The sequence below is a fragment of the Python bivittatus genome, unplaced genomic scaffold (genome assembly GCF_059951505.1).
Source record: "Python bivittatus isolate LINGU-HERP-01145 unplaced genomic scaffold, Pbiv_v1 ctg000480_np1212, whole genome shotgun sequence".
NCBI classification, from domain to species: Eukaryota; Metazoa; Chordata; class Lepidosauria; order Squamata; family Pythonidae; genus Python; species Python bivittatus.
The window spans coordinates 106980131-107001074 of record NW_028277075.1 but is presented as its reverse complement, the minus strand read 5'-3'; the positions used below and the strand labels follow the sequence as shown (position 1 = coordinate 107001074).

The following is a 20944-nucleotide window of genomic DNA, read 5'->3' as shown; positions in this document are numbered from 1 at the left end:
AGCCCATAATCATTTTGCAAATGAGGGAAACTGGGCTGAAATCTGGTCCCTGCCCTAAGTGTGTTTAGGTCCAATAAAGAATGACTAATGGTTCACGTAATTCAAGTTAATCACAAATGTCGATACTTTTTCAGCAGAGACGGCCCAATAGAAGTATCCCTATGAAGAAAAACTAATATTCTAATAGCCCGATTTTTATAGATAATTGTCTACTATAATGAGAACTGATGAGCCTTAATATTCATTTTAAAAAATACATGGGAAAGACTCCAATCATGTCATGCAATACTATAAGATGTAATAATATAAGAGTGCGTAATAATATAATAATAGTGCAATAATATAAGAGAGCCAGTTTGGTGTAGTGGTTAAGGCACCAGGCTATAAACTGGGAGACCATGAGTTCAAGTTCCTCCTGAGGCACGAAGCTAGCTGGGTGGCCTTGGGCCAGTCACACTCTCTCAGCCCTAGGAAGGAGGCAATGGTTAACACTTCTGAAACCTTGCCAAGAAGACTGCAGGGACTAGTCCAGGCAGTTGCCAGGAGTCAAAAACCAACTCAAAGGCACCCCCCTCCCCAAAAGACCTATTAGGAAGTAGTTTTCATATGACTGATATTGACTACATTTCTTGGGAGATATTTTTCAGGGCAGACTAGGCCTCTAGTTCTAGTTATGCAAGCAATGGCAAACATATTTCTCCTATTCACTTTTACCATGTCAAACCTTACATACTTTCATCATACTATAATAACCCAATCCCTTTTAACTGCCTTTTCTCAAATCTTTTTAGTCTCTTTCTTTGTAAGAAAAGTGCTTCATAAAAGTGCTGCATTTTTAATCTGCAGACCTTTTCTTCATCTTTTTACTTTGATCACTTCAGCTTTTTTAAAAAGAAAAAAAACAATGGTTACTCTTCACAGATGGGTTTTATGTATCGGGGCCAAAATATTCTCTGTTGTCCCAGACCCCTAAGTTTCAACAGTTCATCCAGTGAACACAGCTACTTTGTTTGGGCTCTAAAATACAGACAACCACTAAATGGGAGCAAGGAGTGGAATTAGAATTTTTATTTCTTCTCATTATTACTTCTCATTATTACTTCCATTCATTGTTTTTCTTCTAGCCATATTCATTTTCATTACTGGCCTTTAGTTTGTTAGGGAGGTGGCAAGCAGGGGATCATGGGATTCAAAGAAGCCGGGGAAAGTAGTTGGCCTGAGAAAACATATCACCTTTTCAGTTCTACCGTCTCACACAAAGACAGTCCTTCTATAGGGTTAGCTCACTTGGTGCTTTTCAGAGCTGAGATTGTTCTGAAGTTTAAAAATGTAGTGAATGGATGAGGTAAATATTGTCATATGCAGCATTTTATATTTTCACCACTTCTTCCAGAACTCTGTATCTACAGGGCTCCTGTACTATTTTGTCTCATAGTTTGTAAAAGCCATGGCCTAAGATGCACAAACTCTCAGCCTGCAACAAAGCTTAAAATACATAAAGCTGAAACAACCACATACTGATTCTCCAAGAACACAAGAACGGTCCAGTTGAATCAAGCCAAAGCCCATTTTAATTCAACATTTTATTTCTCACAATAGCCAACCAGATGCTACTGTGGTGCTTGCCAACAGGAGATGGAGACATATTTCTCTCTTGCTATTGTTCCATGCAATTGGTATTTGGAGACATGTTGCCCCAACCCTGAATTAACACTGAGTCTTCAGGTTTAGTAGCCCTTGATAGACTTGTCCTTCATTAATTCATCTAATCCACTTTTAAAGCTATCCAGGTTAGTGCCATCATCACATTTTCCAGTAATAAATTCTACAGGTTAATTATGTATTATGTGAAGTACTTTTTAAAATCTGTTTTAAATCTCCTGCTAATCAGCTTCATTAGATGATCCCTAACCTGTTTCTCTGTTTCTCCTGTTTTCTACTCCATAGTAATTTTCTTCAGTATTGAAAACCAGACTACAGGATCATCAACGTTAGGGACTATCTCATATTCTGCAAAGGATGGATGAGCAACATATGGCTCCAGAGATTACCAAATTTCAACTTTCATCTTCCCAAGTAGGAATGTTCAATGAAGAGAGTTCATGGGAATTGTGAAGTAAGAACATCTGGAGGGCTGAATGTTGCTCACCCCTGCTAAAATGCCATGAATGCTAGTGGCACTATATATCTACATACTGTATAGCTGATCTCTTTCTCTCTCTCTTGTTTATATCTCACTGACTATAATTTATTGCGCCCTATCTACATATGTCCAAAATCTGTTCTGGAGGGTTAGGGCATCTTCTGGAAAAGTATAAGATAATGTAGGAGGAAAGGGCAATCCATGACAATTCTACAATGTAATAGAAGTTTAATCATAGCAATAATTAACATTCTCATCCCATACATACTTCTATTGCTGGAAGGCAGGCAGCATGTAGATTTAAATAACAATAACAATAATAATTTCTACAATTTTGATATGTTATTTGTTTTAATTTTTACCATAAATGTAAAGTACAGTAAAAGCCAAAACTCAGAGCTGGGACATGTTTCCTCTGAAAAAAGGCTCACTGAACTCAATGGAGTATTTGTGAATACATATGCTTAGGATTGTGATGATTGTGATGTATGGGTCCTCCCAAAATATTACAGTATGCATCAAATAATCTAGATCAGGATTTTACTTCTGTAAGTATATTCACAAAAGAAGATCGATGATTAATTTATAAATCACTTTATTAGGTATTACTGTGCTGTTAGTCTCATTACTAGTAAGCTGATGAAATCTACAGCATCTGATTTTTTTAAAAAAAGCAATCCATCAATCTTTTCAACTCTACCATTGGGAGGGAGGGGGAGAAACCTCCAAGCTCCACTATTTCCTTTGATCTGGTATGGGAAAAGATTCTGCATATTATGAATGTATCATGTTCTTTGAGGCTTCTATTAGATCTTGACAGGTACAGTGAGCTGTATTGTACACTTTGTTTAGAGATACCACAGAATAAATTGAAATGATAAATGGTTCCATCAGTGAATGTAAATCATCTGCTTTGCTTTTGAAACACGACATGGACAAAAATGAACCACAGCAGAAAGTCTCCTCTTGTGACTACAAATTATATTATCAGCTGCAAGAAACCAAGCAGCTATTCAACAGTAAGACTGAAGGGAGTGAAATTCAAGAACTGCTACAGAAGGGAACAGGACGTTTACAAGAGAGGTGCAAAACATGAAGTTCAAGGGCTACAAATGGCTTGGACATGATCTCCAGGTAGCCTCTTTCAAGGCTGCCACCAAATTGTGGCAGGAAAATATTAAATACATTGGGAGTAATCATACCATCTGTTTTAACTGAAATCACATATTAGTTTAATAAAAATTTAATATATCAAATCATATAAATTTTATACTGATCCCTTACAGGCCTTTATTTAATCATTTATTTCAATTAATGAGAACTGTCAAAGGATAGTGCCTAAAGGCAGTGATCAACAACTATTACTACTAGAAAAAAAGCATATTATAAGAACATGCTGCATGTTATTTATTTTTAAGAAATGAATTTAATTTAATGACAAATTTAATTAGATTGATTCTTTGGGTATGACTTGGGATCCTAACCCAAAAGAATTGTGATTTGTTAGAGATGTAAGCTTTGTCAAACTGTGACCATACACTGACCATATTGTTATCAAATATAACACAAATTGAAAAGGCACAGAAAAAAATTCTACTAATATAATAATGGAAGGGAAAATAAAGTTTTATTTATTGATAGAACTTCCCCAATAACAAGATGGGGAGGTGACTAAAAAAAGTATGATTCTTTCATTAGTGGTGTCTCTTCTTGGAGAATGTCATCTCCAAAGAAGGTTGCTGGATCCCTCTTTTATAGTTTTTTCAGTGCCAAGGGGAACAACTTTTTATTTCCTGGCATTTTAAGAACTGCTTTCAGTTCTTCAGAATCTTCACAACACTTAATTTTGCTGCTGGTTTTACTTGATGTATATGTGCAGCACTGTGGTAATTCTTGCTACTAGTTATACCCTGCTGCCCCAATAATAATTCATTATTTTATTATTTTTAACTTTCTTCATCCAGAAAATTTCATTATAGGATAGTCTAAAGTTGTAATCATTAACTGTTAACAATATTTAGGGCTTCTGGGTTAGAAAAAATGGCTAGGTGGGGTTGGGGGAGAATAGAGGGGTGCAAAATTATACCTGGTGCAGAGAAAGTGAACAGAGAAAAGTTATCTTCTCTCTAGTTAGACTTGAATCTGAAGATATCTAGGGGAGCTAAATTGTGGGAGATATAAAAGGAATGACTTGTTCTTAGTTCCTGAGTTCCCAATATGGTGCTCGGTAGTGATAATGTACCTGCCAAGATGTGCCTGCTTCCCACCTATTTTTATTTTTAAAACAATGAACGGGAAATTAACATGCTGCCAAGTGAGCCCCTGGACCTTACATAGATCAAAGAGACAATTTCATGATGGATGGTTGAAGCCCGGTGCTTTGCTGTTCAATATGAGTCTTTTATGATTGGCCACACCCACTATGGCAAGCATTCTGTGAGAGTGCTCATAATACGTTCTCCAAATTCCAAATATGTCCACCCATACAAAAAGATTGCAATCCTGCAATAAATAGCTATGCTATGAAGCTGCTTACACATATAGGAACAGCATGGACAGTTTTAAAGAGATTAGGCAAATTAATGGAGAATAAAGTAGCAATATAATGGCAACATCTGTATGAGATATTTCTCATATTGATGAAGGGAACAGCAGATACCAAAACAATGAACAAATATAGATTGCCTGGCCTTCATGAAAAATGCAAGAACCTCCTTCCCTCCGCACAGAAAAAAGCCATAAGGAAATGGAAGAGAGTTTTGGCAACTCAGACTGCCTATATATAAATTTCTCATTTGAAAGCAGAATACTTGCCAGAATTCTTGTGTTGCAACCCTAAACTTCTTCTAATAAATACTGTTCACCAGAACTCTTCCATTCTTGTTCCTTGGGTTAAATCTTTTCAGTTTAGACTGTAAGGAGGGAAGTCTGACAGTCAGTACCACAAAAATGACTGAGTAATGCCAGGAGTTTTGACTGGATTTACAATAACATTCAATAAAGTTAACAGGATTGTTCTCCGATCATGTCTTTCATAAATTACCTCCATTTTGACTCAATAAAACGGCAATTTTGCAGCAACTTTTGTAGGTTTCCAGGGACCACACCAAGACCCTGGAATGAAGCTCAAGGAGCTGCCAACCCATCTCACTAACTCTTACAGATTTCCTGTTTCAAGACATCCTGAGTCCCAGTGAACTGACAGCTTCATGCTGTTCCTTTCAGACTGTTTAGTTTTCCACCCGGGGGGGCTTCATCTGCGCATGCCCCGTTGACACTCAATTTAATCAATGGAGGATTTCCTCCTGTGGCTAAAACCTCAATCTTTTTGCAGCCACTCAAGGGCGAAGGCAACCTGACAGTGTTAAATTGAATTTGCTAATTACTTCCTACTACAGTTTAGGGCAGATGATTCCCTTTGCACCCAGGAGCTCAGAAGTTTATTATTTGCTTGGGAAATGGCACGGAGTACAGTAAAGAGATTTGTGAATAAGCCTAGCTCTCTTTGATAAACTTGATGTGGGTAAACTTGATGCAGGTAACAAGATATAATATTTTGTTAATATATTGTATACCAGTGGTCAGAAAGTGGGAGAAGGTGGAAGTGAAGCAATGTTTGTTGTCTTTCAGAAGCTGACAAAAAGCTGCAGATGTAATCCATATTTTCGCTTTTGCTCAGATTATTTAATTATGCTTAAGAAGGCTGCAGTCCTACTCCCCTCTTCTCAGTGAGCAAACCTACATTCATTTAGACTCACATCTAATTTGCCATGTATTTGATTGCAATGGGCAAGTATCAGTTTTTCTAAACTCTCTACAGGAAAAGGTGTTTCCATAGTTGGTTTTCATATTGGCCAGAAAAAGGGGGATTGGGGGAAATAACAGCTGCTGTGTTATTTGTCTGACAAGAGATTTGTTTAATTCTCTGTAAGGTGATTGCAATCATTGCTTCACCACCATATCTTTTAGGCGCTGGAACTCTGCTTCTTTAGTTATTCACTTTTCCTCATTGCACATGCTCACAATCTGCTCTCTGGAATAAATTTTGAAGATATCCTGGGGAAAGGGGCAGGGAGAATTGACCACCTCCTGTTCATTGAGCAGAAATTGCTTCTACTTATGGAAATACCTCATTGGATTCTGTCCTGAGATAGAGGCAAATGCGTAATACTGTTCTAGATGGCTTAAGAAGCAGCCAGAAAAAATATATGATCTAGGCAGAGATACAGTGTATGGAAATTGAGAAAAGAGAGAATAAACCTTTTTGCAGCCCATTCAAAAGCTACGTTCCCCAATGGAAAGATTTATGCTAAACACTTTCCATGGTACAATACCAGCTCTAGGCAGAGGTCATAATTTATACACTGCTTACCTTGTGTCCTGCCCAAGTGTGTGCTATAGAGTGTCATTAGAATATGCAGTCCTGACACAGAAAATGTGAGATTGGACTGATCCACATGAGAAGCAGCTTGGAAACAGCTTGCCTGAAGATGCCATTTGGTAAAAATGGTTTTTCATCTTTTAAGGCATACAGTTAAGGGGAGATATCAAACTCTGGCTTTGGAGGACATGTCTGACAGAGTGCTAAAGAAGAATTTTTACATTCTCCAATATTCAAGGAATAAAAGGCTTATAAGAGGCTACTTAGCACATAATGCTTCTCAAGGGAAAAGAGTTATAACATCTAAAGAGGAACACATTGTCTCACCTTAATGTTTTACCTCTGGCAGTCTTGGAGGGTAACTTTCATAACAATCCTATGGGAGACCAGATCTACTCTCTGGATCAGGTGAGGTGGAGACTGTGGCTCATGTTCTACATATGGCTCTTTTCATTGTCCATTTTTTACTAATAGACCAAGAAGGTTGGTTATGTTTTATACTTCTTTTTTTTTATTGGTAGACTCAGATACAGCTGTTACTCTTAATGCTGGTAAATTTTGTGCTATGGCTTGTTGAGTCCACCAAATGGCATTTCAGGAATCAGGTTAGCGATGTTTAGTGATTTAGGTCCTGAGCTTTAACTGCATCTTGCCAACATGACTATTGTATTATTGTTTTGTTTGCTTTATTTCAGTATATACTTAGTTTTGACTGGTCAGTGACTATAATAAAGATTAGATTAACTATCTAAAGTATGAAACTAAGCACTTGACATGTGAATGCTACAAATCATATTCACAAACTTGCATGAACAGGCACATTCTTCAGAAGCAGTGTTGGATTGCAGCTCATGATGAGTAGTTGCTCAGGACCAACTCTGAGTTGCCTTTGCTGCCAGCAAGGTAACTGGGATTTAGTGAAGAAAGTGTCTCCCTCTACATACTTTTTCTAAAGATTCTCTTTGAACAGAATAATTAAAACTTACCCATTTTCTTCGTATCTGAGGCTGGAAACAAAATCCATTGATTCCACATCTGTTTTATAGCCAATGCTGTTCTTCCTTCTTGTATAATTTTTGCGTGTTAAATATCCCCTAAAAGCTAAACAACCATTAATAAAAATAAGATTAAAAATGGAGCGGCATTCTCTGGCATTTTGCTGTATGCAGCATACAGAATACTCTTAGTTCAAGCCCTAGAAAGAAACAAATTCAGATTTGTTTCAGTTTTGCAGCCTCTTGCTGCAACCACCCTCCAGGCTACGTAGTTTACTGACCATTACAAATGAATGGCCATGCCAAAGGTCTGATCTGAGAACAGCTACAGATGGATTTTGTCAGCAAGCTATTTCTGTGGAGAAAATTGAATCACCATTTATTCTGAGCATTAACAAGATACTTATCGTTGTAAGTATCTCCCTGGCAAATATTTTTATTTTATCTATTTTAATACACTTTCATCCTTCCTTTTCTTCAATACTGAGTAATTAAAGGCTTACCTCTCTATATCATAAAACACAAAATACCAGCAGCAAAACATAATACCCATCAACAATATTAAACATATCTTTAAAACAGTGACTAAAACAGCCATCCTAGGAAGTAAAGAAGTGAGACGGTGCCTCACTTTAGCAGACGATGTTGGAGCCTAAGAACAGCCACTGATATGACCTCTGAATAATTCCACTCACTCATGTCTCAGTTGTAGAAACACAGAATAGGAGCAACCAACCTTCTGCTTTCCATACATTTTGGGCTACAGCATCTACAATCTCTTGCCCACAGAGCTGAAGGGATTGTAGAAGTAAATGACTTCCATTCCAAAGAAGCCTGAGGGGATCAGGTCACCTACTATTATAGAGATGCCTCTGAACACTATCTCAGCAGGCAAGTACAGTCACATGAGAAAAGTCAGTGTTGAATTTGGTGCTGTTTTTTTGTGGCTAATGAAGAAGTTACATGATTCTTCTTAATGCCTCCCTAAATGTAGAATGTCAGAAGTAATGCAATACAAACATGCATGGATATCAAACATCCCATGCAGGAAGATTTTTACCCTTAATAGTGTTCATACAGATGCAAAGCAATTCACATGTTTACAAAATATGTTGCTAATATCAGATGGGAGAACCAATCTGGTGTAGTGGTTAAGGCATCAGGCTAGAAACTGGGAGACCCTGAATTCTAGTCCCACCTTAGGCATGAAGCCAGCTGGATGACCTTGGGCCAGTCACTCTCTCTCAGCCCTAGGAAGGAGGCAAGAGCAAGCCATTTCCAAAAACCCTTGCTAAGAACATTTCAGTTACCAGGAGTCAACAATGACTGAAAGGCAAAAAAAAAAAAAAAATCAAAGAGCCGAGGAAGGGAATCATGTGGCTGATCATCCAGCTGACATTGGGTGGGTGATCAACCACAGCTCCTTGCAATAGTGACTCTCTCATGCCCCAATATCATCAAGAATTGGGCTGCAATAACTTGGATTTGAGACTATGCTTTTCTTCTTGGAAGAAACAAACTTATCAGTGAAAATTAACTGGGCTGAGGATCCTTCCAGAAAGGCTAGTTTTAGCCAGAACTTTAATCAGCAGAATTTCATACAAGCCTTAGTAGAGACAAAACTGAATTCTAGCTGAGGAACAGCATTTTGCATACAAAAAGGAAGCTGAAACACAGTTCCTAAGAATTTATACAGAGCTTATTCTAAAGCTCTTGTGTCTTTGTAAGCAGTTGTATAAAATGTATCACAATGTACATATGGTCCACATCACGGCTCAAATTTGGTAGACAGAAAAAAATGGGCCATTTATCTTCCCATTCTGCCTTGGAGAAAACAATGCTCTAGTGAGCTATAAGCCAGGTAATATAGACACATCATTTTTTGGAGAGAACAAATAGTTAAGAGATGGACAACTAAAATGATTTTCTATATTCCCTTCAATGAAGAGATATAAAACAGTGAATTACAGACTAATCAGTTTTATATTGATATTTCAGACACAATCATAAAATGGTTGATCTTTAAGTACTTTGAAAACAATGCAGTAATTACCAAAAATCAGCATGAATTCGTCTGTCTTGACAGACTAATCTTATTCCCTTTTTTTTAAAGAGTTAACTTCCTTAGTAGATGGTGGAATGTATAATATATTTTGATTTGATAAAGTACCTCATGACTTTCTGATTTCTAATTAAGCGTGGGGCTGGATGGCGTGACAATTAAGTGGATACATGACTGTCTCAAAAATTATATACCAATTGCTCATTAGTGGTTCTTCATTCAAGTGGGAGAACATATTAAGCGGTATGCAATGAAGTTCAGTCCAGGATCCTTTATTTTTCAATATTTTTATTAATGACTTGTGGGAAGAGGTAAAGGGAATGCTTATTCAATATGCATATGATATAGCACTGGGTGGGGTGCCTAATTCCTTAGAAGACAGAAATAAAATTTAAAAATGATATTAATACAGAAGAGAAATGGTAAGTAAAACAGCATGAAATTGAACAGATAAATAGAGAGTTACATTACAAAACAGGAATGGGGGTACCTGGGCTGGCTTTCACAATACTCTTGTGAAAATGATACTGGAACTAACCCTAACTAAATAAGTCAGGCCCATATCTTTGTGGGAGACAACTATGCTGGCAACTCCAAGAGGGTGCACTAAGGTGCCCTCTGAATGGGGCAGCCTTTGTTTTCTTCTCATGTGTATCTTCCTCAGACTAGTCAGGGTTCTTGACAGTTTGTTTCTGGACACCATTTAAAATCCTGTTTTTTAGACTGGGACTAGAGAATGTTAAGAACTGTCTTCTTCAGCACACATGGGCATATACCAAATCCTCAACAGAAGTCTGTAGTTTTCTGTTGCAGCTTTCTAACTATGGAACATAGTCCCAAAACCTATTTGTGTGATAAACATTTTATTTTCTTGTAGGCAGCAGGTAAAAGCTGTTTCATTTGTTGAACCTTTTAATGGAACAGAGTTGCACCACTTATTGTACCACTGTCACTTGCCTTCTATTTATCCTATTATTGTTGTAGTATTTATGAGATGCCTCAAAGATTATTCGATCAAAGAGAAGATTTTTCTTTAAATGAAGGAGTCAAATCTTTGGCAATAATAACACAACTCAAAGCCAATAGTCCATTAAAATGTTTTTAAAAAGCGAAGCCAAATCTATAATGTTTTAGGAAAGCCTGTCAACATTCCTAAATATAATATAAAAGCTTTATAAAGCCGACTTATGTATTGAACCAGGGTATTCTCAACTCTCTTAAAAGATTCCTCAAATTCTTTAAATGGATATAGAAATTCAACCTGAAATTGTAAAGCAACTTTGTAGTCTGCAGATGTTCCTCGTGGTCAACACAGACAATTCTAGGCTAATTCAATACATCTGGAAGACACCAAGATAGGGAAGGCTGGGGATAATCAGGGGGAAACATGATTATCACTGATTTCTGGTTCTTAGCTATCACTGAGCTGGTGCTATACAGAGCAATGAGGCAAACTTGATTCCCAGAATGCAAAATGAAATAAGTGGAATTAAAATTAACCATCTAAAGTTTTTAATAATAAAAAATGTAGAAGTATGATTGTGTTGCAACAACTGGGGATGAGGAGACAAAGAGAATTAAGCATGCAGGTGACTTCACCTACCTGATTAGAATGGTTGAACTAAAGAGAGCAATGCTTTTGCTACTATGAGCTGCACTTAAAAAAAAAAAAAAAGCCCCCTAATGGCCTTGGGGTATGATAGTGATATGGTAACTGGAAGGATCAGACCCATTTTTTAACTTTTTTTTTTTTTGCATTTTAGGGGAGATAGGATTCCTCCCCCCCCCCCCCACATTGCTTAGTCTTAAAAAAGAGGAAATAATACTTCACTAAATTTCAGCAGTACATAAGATAAAGCAATGATGAATTCATATAATTTATCCTGGGGGCATATCTGATTTCACAACTTAAATAAATCCAATTAAATTTCAAATTATGATATCAGTTTCCCAACCTCAATTCAGCAATAAATTTATTTCTCACATACTCTGGGTTTCTACATTTATTAAAATATTTCTATCCCACCTTTGAACTCTGCTGTGGAGCCCCCAAGGCAGCGAACATGGAAGCCTTTTTTTCTTAGAACACATTTACTTTTTTCCACATGTTTTATCAATGTCTGTTCTACTGCTTGCCTAGCCACTTGTGTATTTGAGAATCTATTTATTTTCAAAATGCAAATGCATCCTATCTCTAAAGACTGCCTTAAGGGAAAATAAACAACCTGAACAAGACTTTCTATCCAGCCTGCGATCTCTTGCTGTCAAAACCATTCAAAGAATATTCTGAAATCTGAATGTAGCCTCCTCCACCCAACAATTAAAATGAGCAGGCTAATCCTAGAAGAATTATTCAGGCAAATCATCCCCCCCCCGCCCCCCGCCCCCCCATCACACAGTATAAAGTAATGATAAGGTCATTTACAAAAGAAACCACTGCTTTTGAAATGGTGACTTGTAGACAAGAGGACTGCCTGGAAGTGGGCCATAGATAACACTGAAGGCTGCTTTCTCCTCTCAGACACCAACAACACCAGCCTCCTAGTCTTTGGAACAGATTCTGATGGAGAAAGGGTCCAATAAGGTTAATACCCCTACTTTGATCTCTGTCAAGGCAAGAATTAATTTACATTTCAGATGAAAAAGGTTGACAGCATGAAAAGGCATCTTGTTTCTGGTATGTGAATGTGCTGTAATAGATTGGGAATTCTGAAAGGAAGTCCTGAGGAAGCTAAAGGGATAAACCTCACTGCTGCTTTTACTGGGAAAGAGATGAAAGGAAAACAAATTTCAATATGAGCGGTGTAAAAACATGTAAGCCAAGGGCTTCCTAAGTTTCAAGACTACCTTTTTCCCTCCCACTCTGGTTTCTTTCTCCCTTTTTTTACTTCTTCTTTTAAAAGAGACACTTATTTAAATTAGATGACTCTTTGAATGCCTTGGCAATACATACAACCAAAACTCTTCAGAGAAACAGAAGTCCTCAGGCTTTATTGTAACCCTAACCATATTTTGTAGGCATCTACCATGAGCACTTGGCAGTGGGGTTTCTACAGCATCAAACAATGTTAATAGGACAACCACAATACACGTAGCTCGACTAATAAAACCCCAAAAACAGCCAATATATTGTAATTGCTATATGTAATTTGAAGGAACAGATACTTTAATGGAGAGATTCAGAAGCATAGTATAGGCATCATCCAACCAAAAAGTTTTCAGGAAGGGGAATTTGACAACCTACTTCAACTCTCCTGCAGAAGCAATACAAATAACTCATGTAACATGGGTTGGAATAAAACTACACTGATGGAATTTCATATATAGCTTTTATACCTCGTATATTAAGGTCTCTTGTTTTATCTCCCTGTCCAGAAATCAACAGTCCCAAAATGGAGCATACTTGTGCCATTTTTGTGCCAAGTAATTTCAAATGCATTTCATTAGTTGTATAAGAAAGTACTGTAATCTCCAAGAATACTTTTGAAAGAGAACTTTAATGGTCTTTTGAACTCCTATATGCTGATACAAGTACAGTGGTACCTCGGGTTACGAACGCCTCTGTTAACGAACTTTTCGGGTTACGACAAGCTCCGGCTGCAAAAATTTACCTCGGTTTGCGAACTCCGCCTTGGGGTACGAACAGGATACGCGGCCATTTTCCCTCCCGTGACACGGTCCGCAGCCATTTTTCCGCCCCTGACACGTGGTCCGTGGCCATTTTCCGCCCCTGACACGTGGTCCGTGGCCATTTTTCCGCCCCTGACACGTGGTCCACGGCCATTTTCCCGCCCCTGACAGGTGGTCCACGGCCATTTTTCCGCCCCTGACACGTGGTCCGCGGCCATTTTCCGCCTGACACGTGGTCCGCGGCCATTTTTCCGTCCCTGACATGTGGTCTGCGGCCATTTTTCCGCCCCTGACATGTGGTCCACGGCCATTTTCCGCCCCTGACACGTGGTCGTAGGGAAGGGGACTCTCCCTCCAAGCAATAGCCGCCTCCCTGTCCTCCACGCCAGAACGGATTAACGGTAATTACATTGAACCTTATGGGGAAATTTCCTTCGGGTTGCGACCAATTCGGGGTGCGACCAGAGTCACAGAACGAATTAAGTTCGTAAACTGAGGTTCCACTGTATACATTTATCAACAGCCTGTATATTCCATTTATTTATACTGTTAGAAATACTATCCCAGGCATTTTATAGTATGGCTATGCCATGCTCTCAGAATTCATGTGACCTTTTGCTGAGATTTGTTGGGTCAGGTGTCCTTTATCAAACAGATGTAAGTTGCACTATTAAAGGAACAAGTAGGAAATATCCACCTAAAACATCCCATAATTATAGCAAATTCATGTCCTTCCTTACGAGAGAGAGAGAGAGAGAGAGAGAGAGAGAGAGAGAGAGAGAGAGAGAGATCAGCAGTGCTGAAGAAACACTACAATTTGCAAAGAACAAAACATTTTTTAAAAAACAATTCAAGAAAACAATTCAGTGAGGATGAAATACCCAGGAACCATAGAATATCTGCTAGGTAAGGGCAGGTAGAGAGTATTCTGAAACTGAGCATGATTTTGGCTGATAGACTGAAACTCTTCAAATTCTATCATTTTTATAGTGGGCTCCACTTAACAATCCAATATTGTTTGCCTAGCAACACATTTTCTAAGAATTATAATTTGAATATGAAATGGCTACTGCAGATCACAGAAGCCACAAAAACATCACACACAGCACATTTGAGTGTATTTGGGTCCTGGGAATGGAAGCAAAGTTGGTAGAGGATGGAGAAACTTAAGGAACTGGATCAATTACTGCTTCCTTGTCAAGCATTGATGAGAGGAGTGACTCTGTTAAAACAAGAAGCAATCAAGACCCATTTGGAGGCACATACCCAGATGCCATGACATCTAACTTCAAAAATACCTGTGCCTTCCTCTAGCAGCAGCTTTGCTTGTTCTTCTGAACAAACAGAAGACAGGAAGGAAAAAGTACATGACAATCATTGCAAGTCTTCCTGATGGTTAAAAAAAAAGGAATGCACTGTATTACATCCCTAGGAATGTAAACATAAAATCACACATAGCTCTGATACATAAATCAATTCATGTAAATCTCTAAATTCCTTTTAGAACATCGTTTTAAAACTTGCATGCATCAATGTGACAGTGCACCTTCAACTTTGGATATGACTGAACCATCCCATTGCTCCTACTGGAAAGAAGTTATGCGTTTCCTAACCCTCATCTACCGGCTTATTCAGTGAACAAGCCTCTGCTGTGCTGCACTTGATTTCTTCCAATCTGGAGTCATTCTTAGCTTGGGATCCAGATAGGAACAAAGTAATTGCATACATGGAGAAAAAATCATAGTTTGGGGGTAGAATTACAGCACATGATATTGTTCATTATTAAGAATGATCAAGCAGGGTTTATAAAAACTAGGCAAGCAGTGGACAACATTAGGTTAGTTGTAGATTTAAGAGACTTGAGTAAAAATAAAGATCAGTTTGTAATGTTATTATTAGATGCTGAAAAAGCCTTTGACAAAATACATAAACAGTACATATTTGCTGTACTGAATAGATTTGGATTGCCTTTGGAATTCGTAAAATGGATCAAGATACTATATGAGTTGCCCACATCTAAAGTAAAGGTTAACGATATGTTTTCTGCTACTTTCCCATTATTTAGAGGAACTAGACAAGGATGTCCACTTTCACCCTTGCTTTTTGATATTTGTGTGGAACCCTTGACTTGTGCTATTAGACAACATGGGGAGATTTACGGAGTAGTACATAATTCAGTTGAACGTAAACTGGTTTTATTTGCAGATGACATTCTTCTGTTTATTTCTAAACCTCACAGTACTATTCCAGTGTTGATGCAAACAATAGATGCCTAGTAAAATAGCAGGATATTCTATTAATTGGTCCAAATCGGAGTTGATGCCAGTAGATGAAAATTTGGTTACCCATCCATTTAACAAATATCAATTCTGTATTTGTACAGAATCCATTAAAATATTTAGGTATGTGCACACCAAAAGATATAACTCAGTAACATGTAATATAAATAAAATATATAAAGAGGTTTCTTCAGTTATGGATAGATGGGAGTCATTAAACCTTTGGGGAAAGGTGAATGTGCTCAAAATGAATATTATTACCAGATTAATTTAGATTCTGAAAGTAATTCCTGTTCAAATATTTGGAAAATATTTTCAGAAAATAAATTCTTTGTTTAGAACATTTTATGGAGTTCTTTGATTCCTAGAATATCTTTACAGAAAATGCAATTATCAATTAATGAGGGAGGATTCCATTTTCAGAATCTGGAGCTATATCATCAAGTTTACCTATTGTCAAATATTAAATACTGGAAGCTAACAATTGGTATTAATTTTCCAGTGTGGGCAACTTTGGAATATACATATATAGCATCTTTGGTTGGATGGACAGTATTAAGATCTAAATATAACAAAATTCTAGTATCTCTGGAAATCATTATGTCAGTTAGAAAACTATGGAATGGAATGTCTAATAAAAAAAGATTCAATCTTTTTTTCACATGCTAAATTGACTTTATTGGGAAACACAACATTAAAAATTGGGAAAAATATAGTGATATGGAAAAATTGGATGGAAATATTGACTTTGGACCAACTGACAGATGATGAAGATGAATTTTTCACATATGCTGTGCTAAGAGATAAATATCATCTATCAGATATAATTCAATGGCAATATTTACAGTTACAACATTTGTTAACTGCATTGTTTGGACCAGCAGCATTTTCAGCTTCTGAGACACCTGAGATATACTAGAACAATTTGTCAAATCCTTTAAAACTAAAAAAACTAGTATTCGTTTTTATAGATATTTGTTGTCAATAAATCAATTTGATATGCAGATGCTAAGAGATGAGTGGAATAAAGAATTAGAGGCCTAGACAATGGGAGAGTGTCTTTACTTCTGTAGCAAGAGTATCAATGGACCTTAAACTACAACTTATACACTATACAATAAAAAATAATATTTAGAATTTATTGGACTCCATTACATTTATATAGAAAAGGATTGTCTAAGTATCAGGCCCAGCCCAAGAACAATGATGAAACAGTCCAGTCGAGTACAATTTCTTTATTTGCTTAGACCTTATAGACAGAATCTTGCCAAACTAAATCTATACTATGGCAACTAGTGGATATACCCTGGGATATTCTAGGGAGTGGCAACCCTGAAACTCTTACTCTTCCCATGCTCCCCCTGGGGACTGTGTTGCCTCTTGCCTCCTCCCCCCTCCTGGAATGCACCCCCTCCTTCCTGATAGCCTTGATCCCCCACATCAGTCTCCTCCTCGTAGATACATTCCATCACACTAAGATAGCATTTTGCTGGAGATGTAATAAGGACAATGCTTCTTTAAAATACATGTTTTTACAATGTCCTATACTTACTACGTTTTGGGAGAAAGTAGTGGATCGTATAAATGTGACTGTGTGACAAAAGCTAAAACTTTCAGAGGATAATATTCTCTTGAATTACATACCAAGTACGTGGAATTTGACAACAGGACAATGTAAATGGATTCTCCGTGCCCTTACTATGTCTAAAAGACTAATATTGCAGCATTGGAAAGATAAATGTATGGCCCCATTCATTCAATGGATTGAAGACCTGATTGCACTTGCCACTTATGAGCAGATTGCCTATACTGACAGTCCCCTACTTATGAACAGGTTACGTTCTAAAAGGCTGTTTGTAAATCCGTTTTGTTTATAAGTCCAACCAAGTCAAAAGTAATGTAAAAAGTAAAAAAAAAAAAAAAAAGGAGGAGGCAGGAGGCAGGAGGCAGGAGGCAGGGCAGCAGTATGGGCAGAGGGAGCCTTGTCTTCTGTTGCCAATGCAAGGAGCAATAGCCTGCAGGTTGTGGAGAGCACAGTGTGATGAGCCGGTGGGGCATGGCATACTCCATTTCCAGGAGAGGCAGCGGTGGCTCCCTGGGTGAAGGGGGCAGCTGTGCGGGAGGCAAAACTGCTGGCCCCTTGCGAGGCCTTGCAGGGGGAAGGCTGAAGATTGCAGCCTCCCAAAGTGTGCTGTAAACTCCAGTGCAAACCTCCAACCTCCTGGAAGGTGGGAGAAGGCAGGAAAGGGTTAGTTTACGGTGCACCACTTACAGGAGGTTGGAGGTTTCCATTGGATTTGGAGTTCCTGAAAAGGGTTAGTATGCGACGTGCTTGTTGGCGGGTGAGTCAGGAGAGGCAGCGGTGGTTCCCTGGGCAAAGGGACAAGCCAGCATGCTCCGTTGCCAAGTGAGGCAGGAGAGGTGGCAGTGGCTCATTTGTGGAGGTTTGTGTTGGAGTCTATAGCGTGCTTTGGGAGGCTGCAATCTTCAGCTTTCCTCCTGCAAGGCCTTGTGAAAGGCCAGCAGTTTCCAATGCGAGCTACAAAGTGCATGCTGTGCCTGTGCTCATCCCTCTTTTTCCTCTAGTTCCTCTGCCACCCTGAACAGTGCCTGCCGCACAGCCGCCCCCTTCACCCAGGGAGCCACCGCTGCCTCTCCTGCCCTTAAACTAATCCTTTCCAGGAACTGCAACTCCAATGCAAACCTCCAACCTCCCAGAAGGCTGGAGAAGGCAGGAAAGGGTTAGTACGCGGCACACTGGAAACTAACCCTTTCCCTTCTTCTCCCGATTTCTGGGTCCATCTTGTTCGTATTGGTGAAAGTTTGCAACTCAAGAGTTCGTAAGTAGGGGACTGTCTGTAGACATAGACCTTGTATGGACAAGTATAATGAAATATGGGACTCATTTATACAAAATACAATAGGTTAAAAAAACGTGATAGTCATATAAATGTATTAGAAATATATGTGTCTTGAATAATATTTGCATTAGATAAGTATATATAGCATTGTAACAGTTTACTGTTATGATGACATATCATAGTACGTTTTTTTCTTTGTTGAACTTCTTTCACTTTTTTGTAAAGCACTTTTTATGTTTTTTTCTTTGACAATGTATGTATCTCCATCATTATTATCATTATGTCTTGCTCTTTTTCTTTTGTTATTAATTAAAAAGCAATAAAAAATAAAAATAAAAAAATAAAAAAAATAGTTCAGGGGTAAAATACATCCTTTTCCTGAAGAACAGTTCAGGTTTAATCCCTGGCATCTCCAGTAAGACTAGAAACAATCTTCCTGAAACTCTGGAAAGCTGCTACCAGTTAGAGTGGGCAGTGATACACTAGATGAACCAATGATTTGGCTCAGTTCGCTATGTAATTTGAGTTTCCCATTTAATTCTAATGTAAAACATGGTCTACTCTGACAGCAGCTTTTCTTACTCACTACAATTAAGCTTTTTCAGTGCATGCCTGCTATTACAAATCTGGGAAATACAGCTTTAGAATTTCTGTTCACTCTTCACTTCTTACAGTAATTTCCAGTGACTTCCAGAAACAGGAGTCACTTTCTTTTGTATACATTGTATACCACTGTGGTTTTCCCTTCAGTGACAGAGGCACAATGCAATACTTAGATATTCTGGAAATAGGGTTTAACAAAATATGACCTAGACAGCATTGAAAAGAAACGTGCATCTATTTTTTTAAAAAGAAAAGATTCTAGAGGGAGTAATTTTGGGCTGAACCACATGACCAGCTTGTCCCAGTGCACATTTAGGACTCTGACCATGTTTTGTGGACAAGAACATGTGACATCCTCAAAGGCTCCCAGCCATCAAGAAGACAAGCTCCCCCATCTTTTTCTGCTACACATTAAAAGTAACCAGGTGAAATTGACAAGGTTCTTTTACTTTCCCCTCCTAGCCCAAGGGACAGGAAGGATAGTAAAATTATAGTGCTTTCTTTCTTTTTCCTTTTTAACAGTCCACCAGGGGACACATCAGATGGGAGGGTGTCAGGCACAAAGTGGGGTCATCAGAGAGGGCTCATACAAAAGGTCCATCAATGGAAACCACCTGTCATCAAAGATCCACCCCCAAAAAGAAAGTGATTGGTGCTTGCTTTTCTGGCATGGGTGGGAGGAGTAAGGAAGCAGAGGAATCTACCAATTGGCAGCTGTGTTATGCAGTCTGAACATCTGGCCATCGCTGAAGCCAAAGCGGAGGAAGCAACTGAATTCCAGAAAAGGTGTTTCTGGAGCTGGCTTTGTTTCTAGCCAGTTTACCCCCAGGAGTCAAGCAGCTTAAGGCTGCAGGGCTGAAAAGCTCTTAGGGTGAAAAAATAATAAAGCCCAAAGTGCTTAGCCCTTTCCTAGCCTCCCATTTCTCCCTCATCTTACCCCCTCCCGCTGCTGTATCAAACAAATGTTTGCAAAGGGAAATAAAGATTGAAACTCCTTATGCAAATAAGAGCAGCTGAGGAGAAATTTTGGAGTACAATAGTAATTGTGAGGGGAAGGATTAAGCACTTTGCCTCCTCCAGCATATTTTGGTTCTCCATCCATCTCCCAAGTTGATTTCCCCCATATCACCACCTACAATTTGGTATAATGCTTAGTTTAATCCTTACAGGCATTTCTTATCATCAGGTTCAAAGCAACATTTCTCTCTGTTCAAATTGACATGCAGTGAAAGATGCTGGCTCTCTTTCTCATACCAATAGTTCAAATTAGGAACACAGGAAATTGCCTTATACTAGCTCAGGGCTATGTGTTCATCCAGATCATTTGGGTTTTCACAGACAAGAAACCTTCTCCAGAATCTCAGGTAAAATCTTACATAGCCCTTATTACTTGATACTTTTAACTGGACATTCTGGGGTTGAACCCCAAATCTTCTATAGGCAAAGCATCTGCTCTGCTATTAAGCTATGGCCTAGCCTAAGAAATGAACACTCAGATTATTTTGAAAGATGCCTGGACTTGACTTCTAAAAGCAAAGTTCTGTCATAAAGCAAAGGCCTTCTCCTGATTTAATTACACTCATATTAATATCCATAAAAGTTTTATTCTTGGTTCAGAATAGCCTGAATGGGACACAGATGAAGCACTAGGATTTGGGTGGCTGGGGACTGCATTTCAACATTTTGTTTTGGAATCGTAAGGGCAAAGCTATTCAATCTGGGCTGCAAAACTCTGGAATCACCACATGGCAGCAAAGAGATACAGAAAACTTTCTAATAGTTGCTCAAATTTCTGCTGCCCAGATCTGTTGGCCCTAGTTAGGATCACCCTGGGCAAGGCAATGATGCAAAGCAGCCCAGTCTGCACCACAGCTTTGTTTGTTTCTTTTTAAATTTACGTTAAATCTATGGCAACTTTTACATTACAGTTTTTGTTTTTTCAGTGGCAGAAAGCCATGCCCCTCTGCATTCAGAGTCAGAGAGAATCCTG

The 20944-nt window shown here is 38.4% G+C and overlaps 1 protein-coding gene across 1 annotated transcript in view; it reads right to left on the bottom strand.

The window, feature by feature from the left end:
• MYO3B (myosin IIIB) overlaps positions 1-20944 on the bottom strand; it is a 243282-nt gene that overhangs the window by 46530 nt on the left and 175808 nt on the right. Inside the window, exon 29 of the mRNA XM_088145192.1 lies at positions 7511-7625. Coding sequence (XP_088001318.1) covers positions 7511-7625 — 115 coding nt within the window. The remainder of the gene's footprint in view (positions 1-7510; positions 7626-20944) is intronic.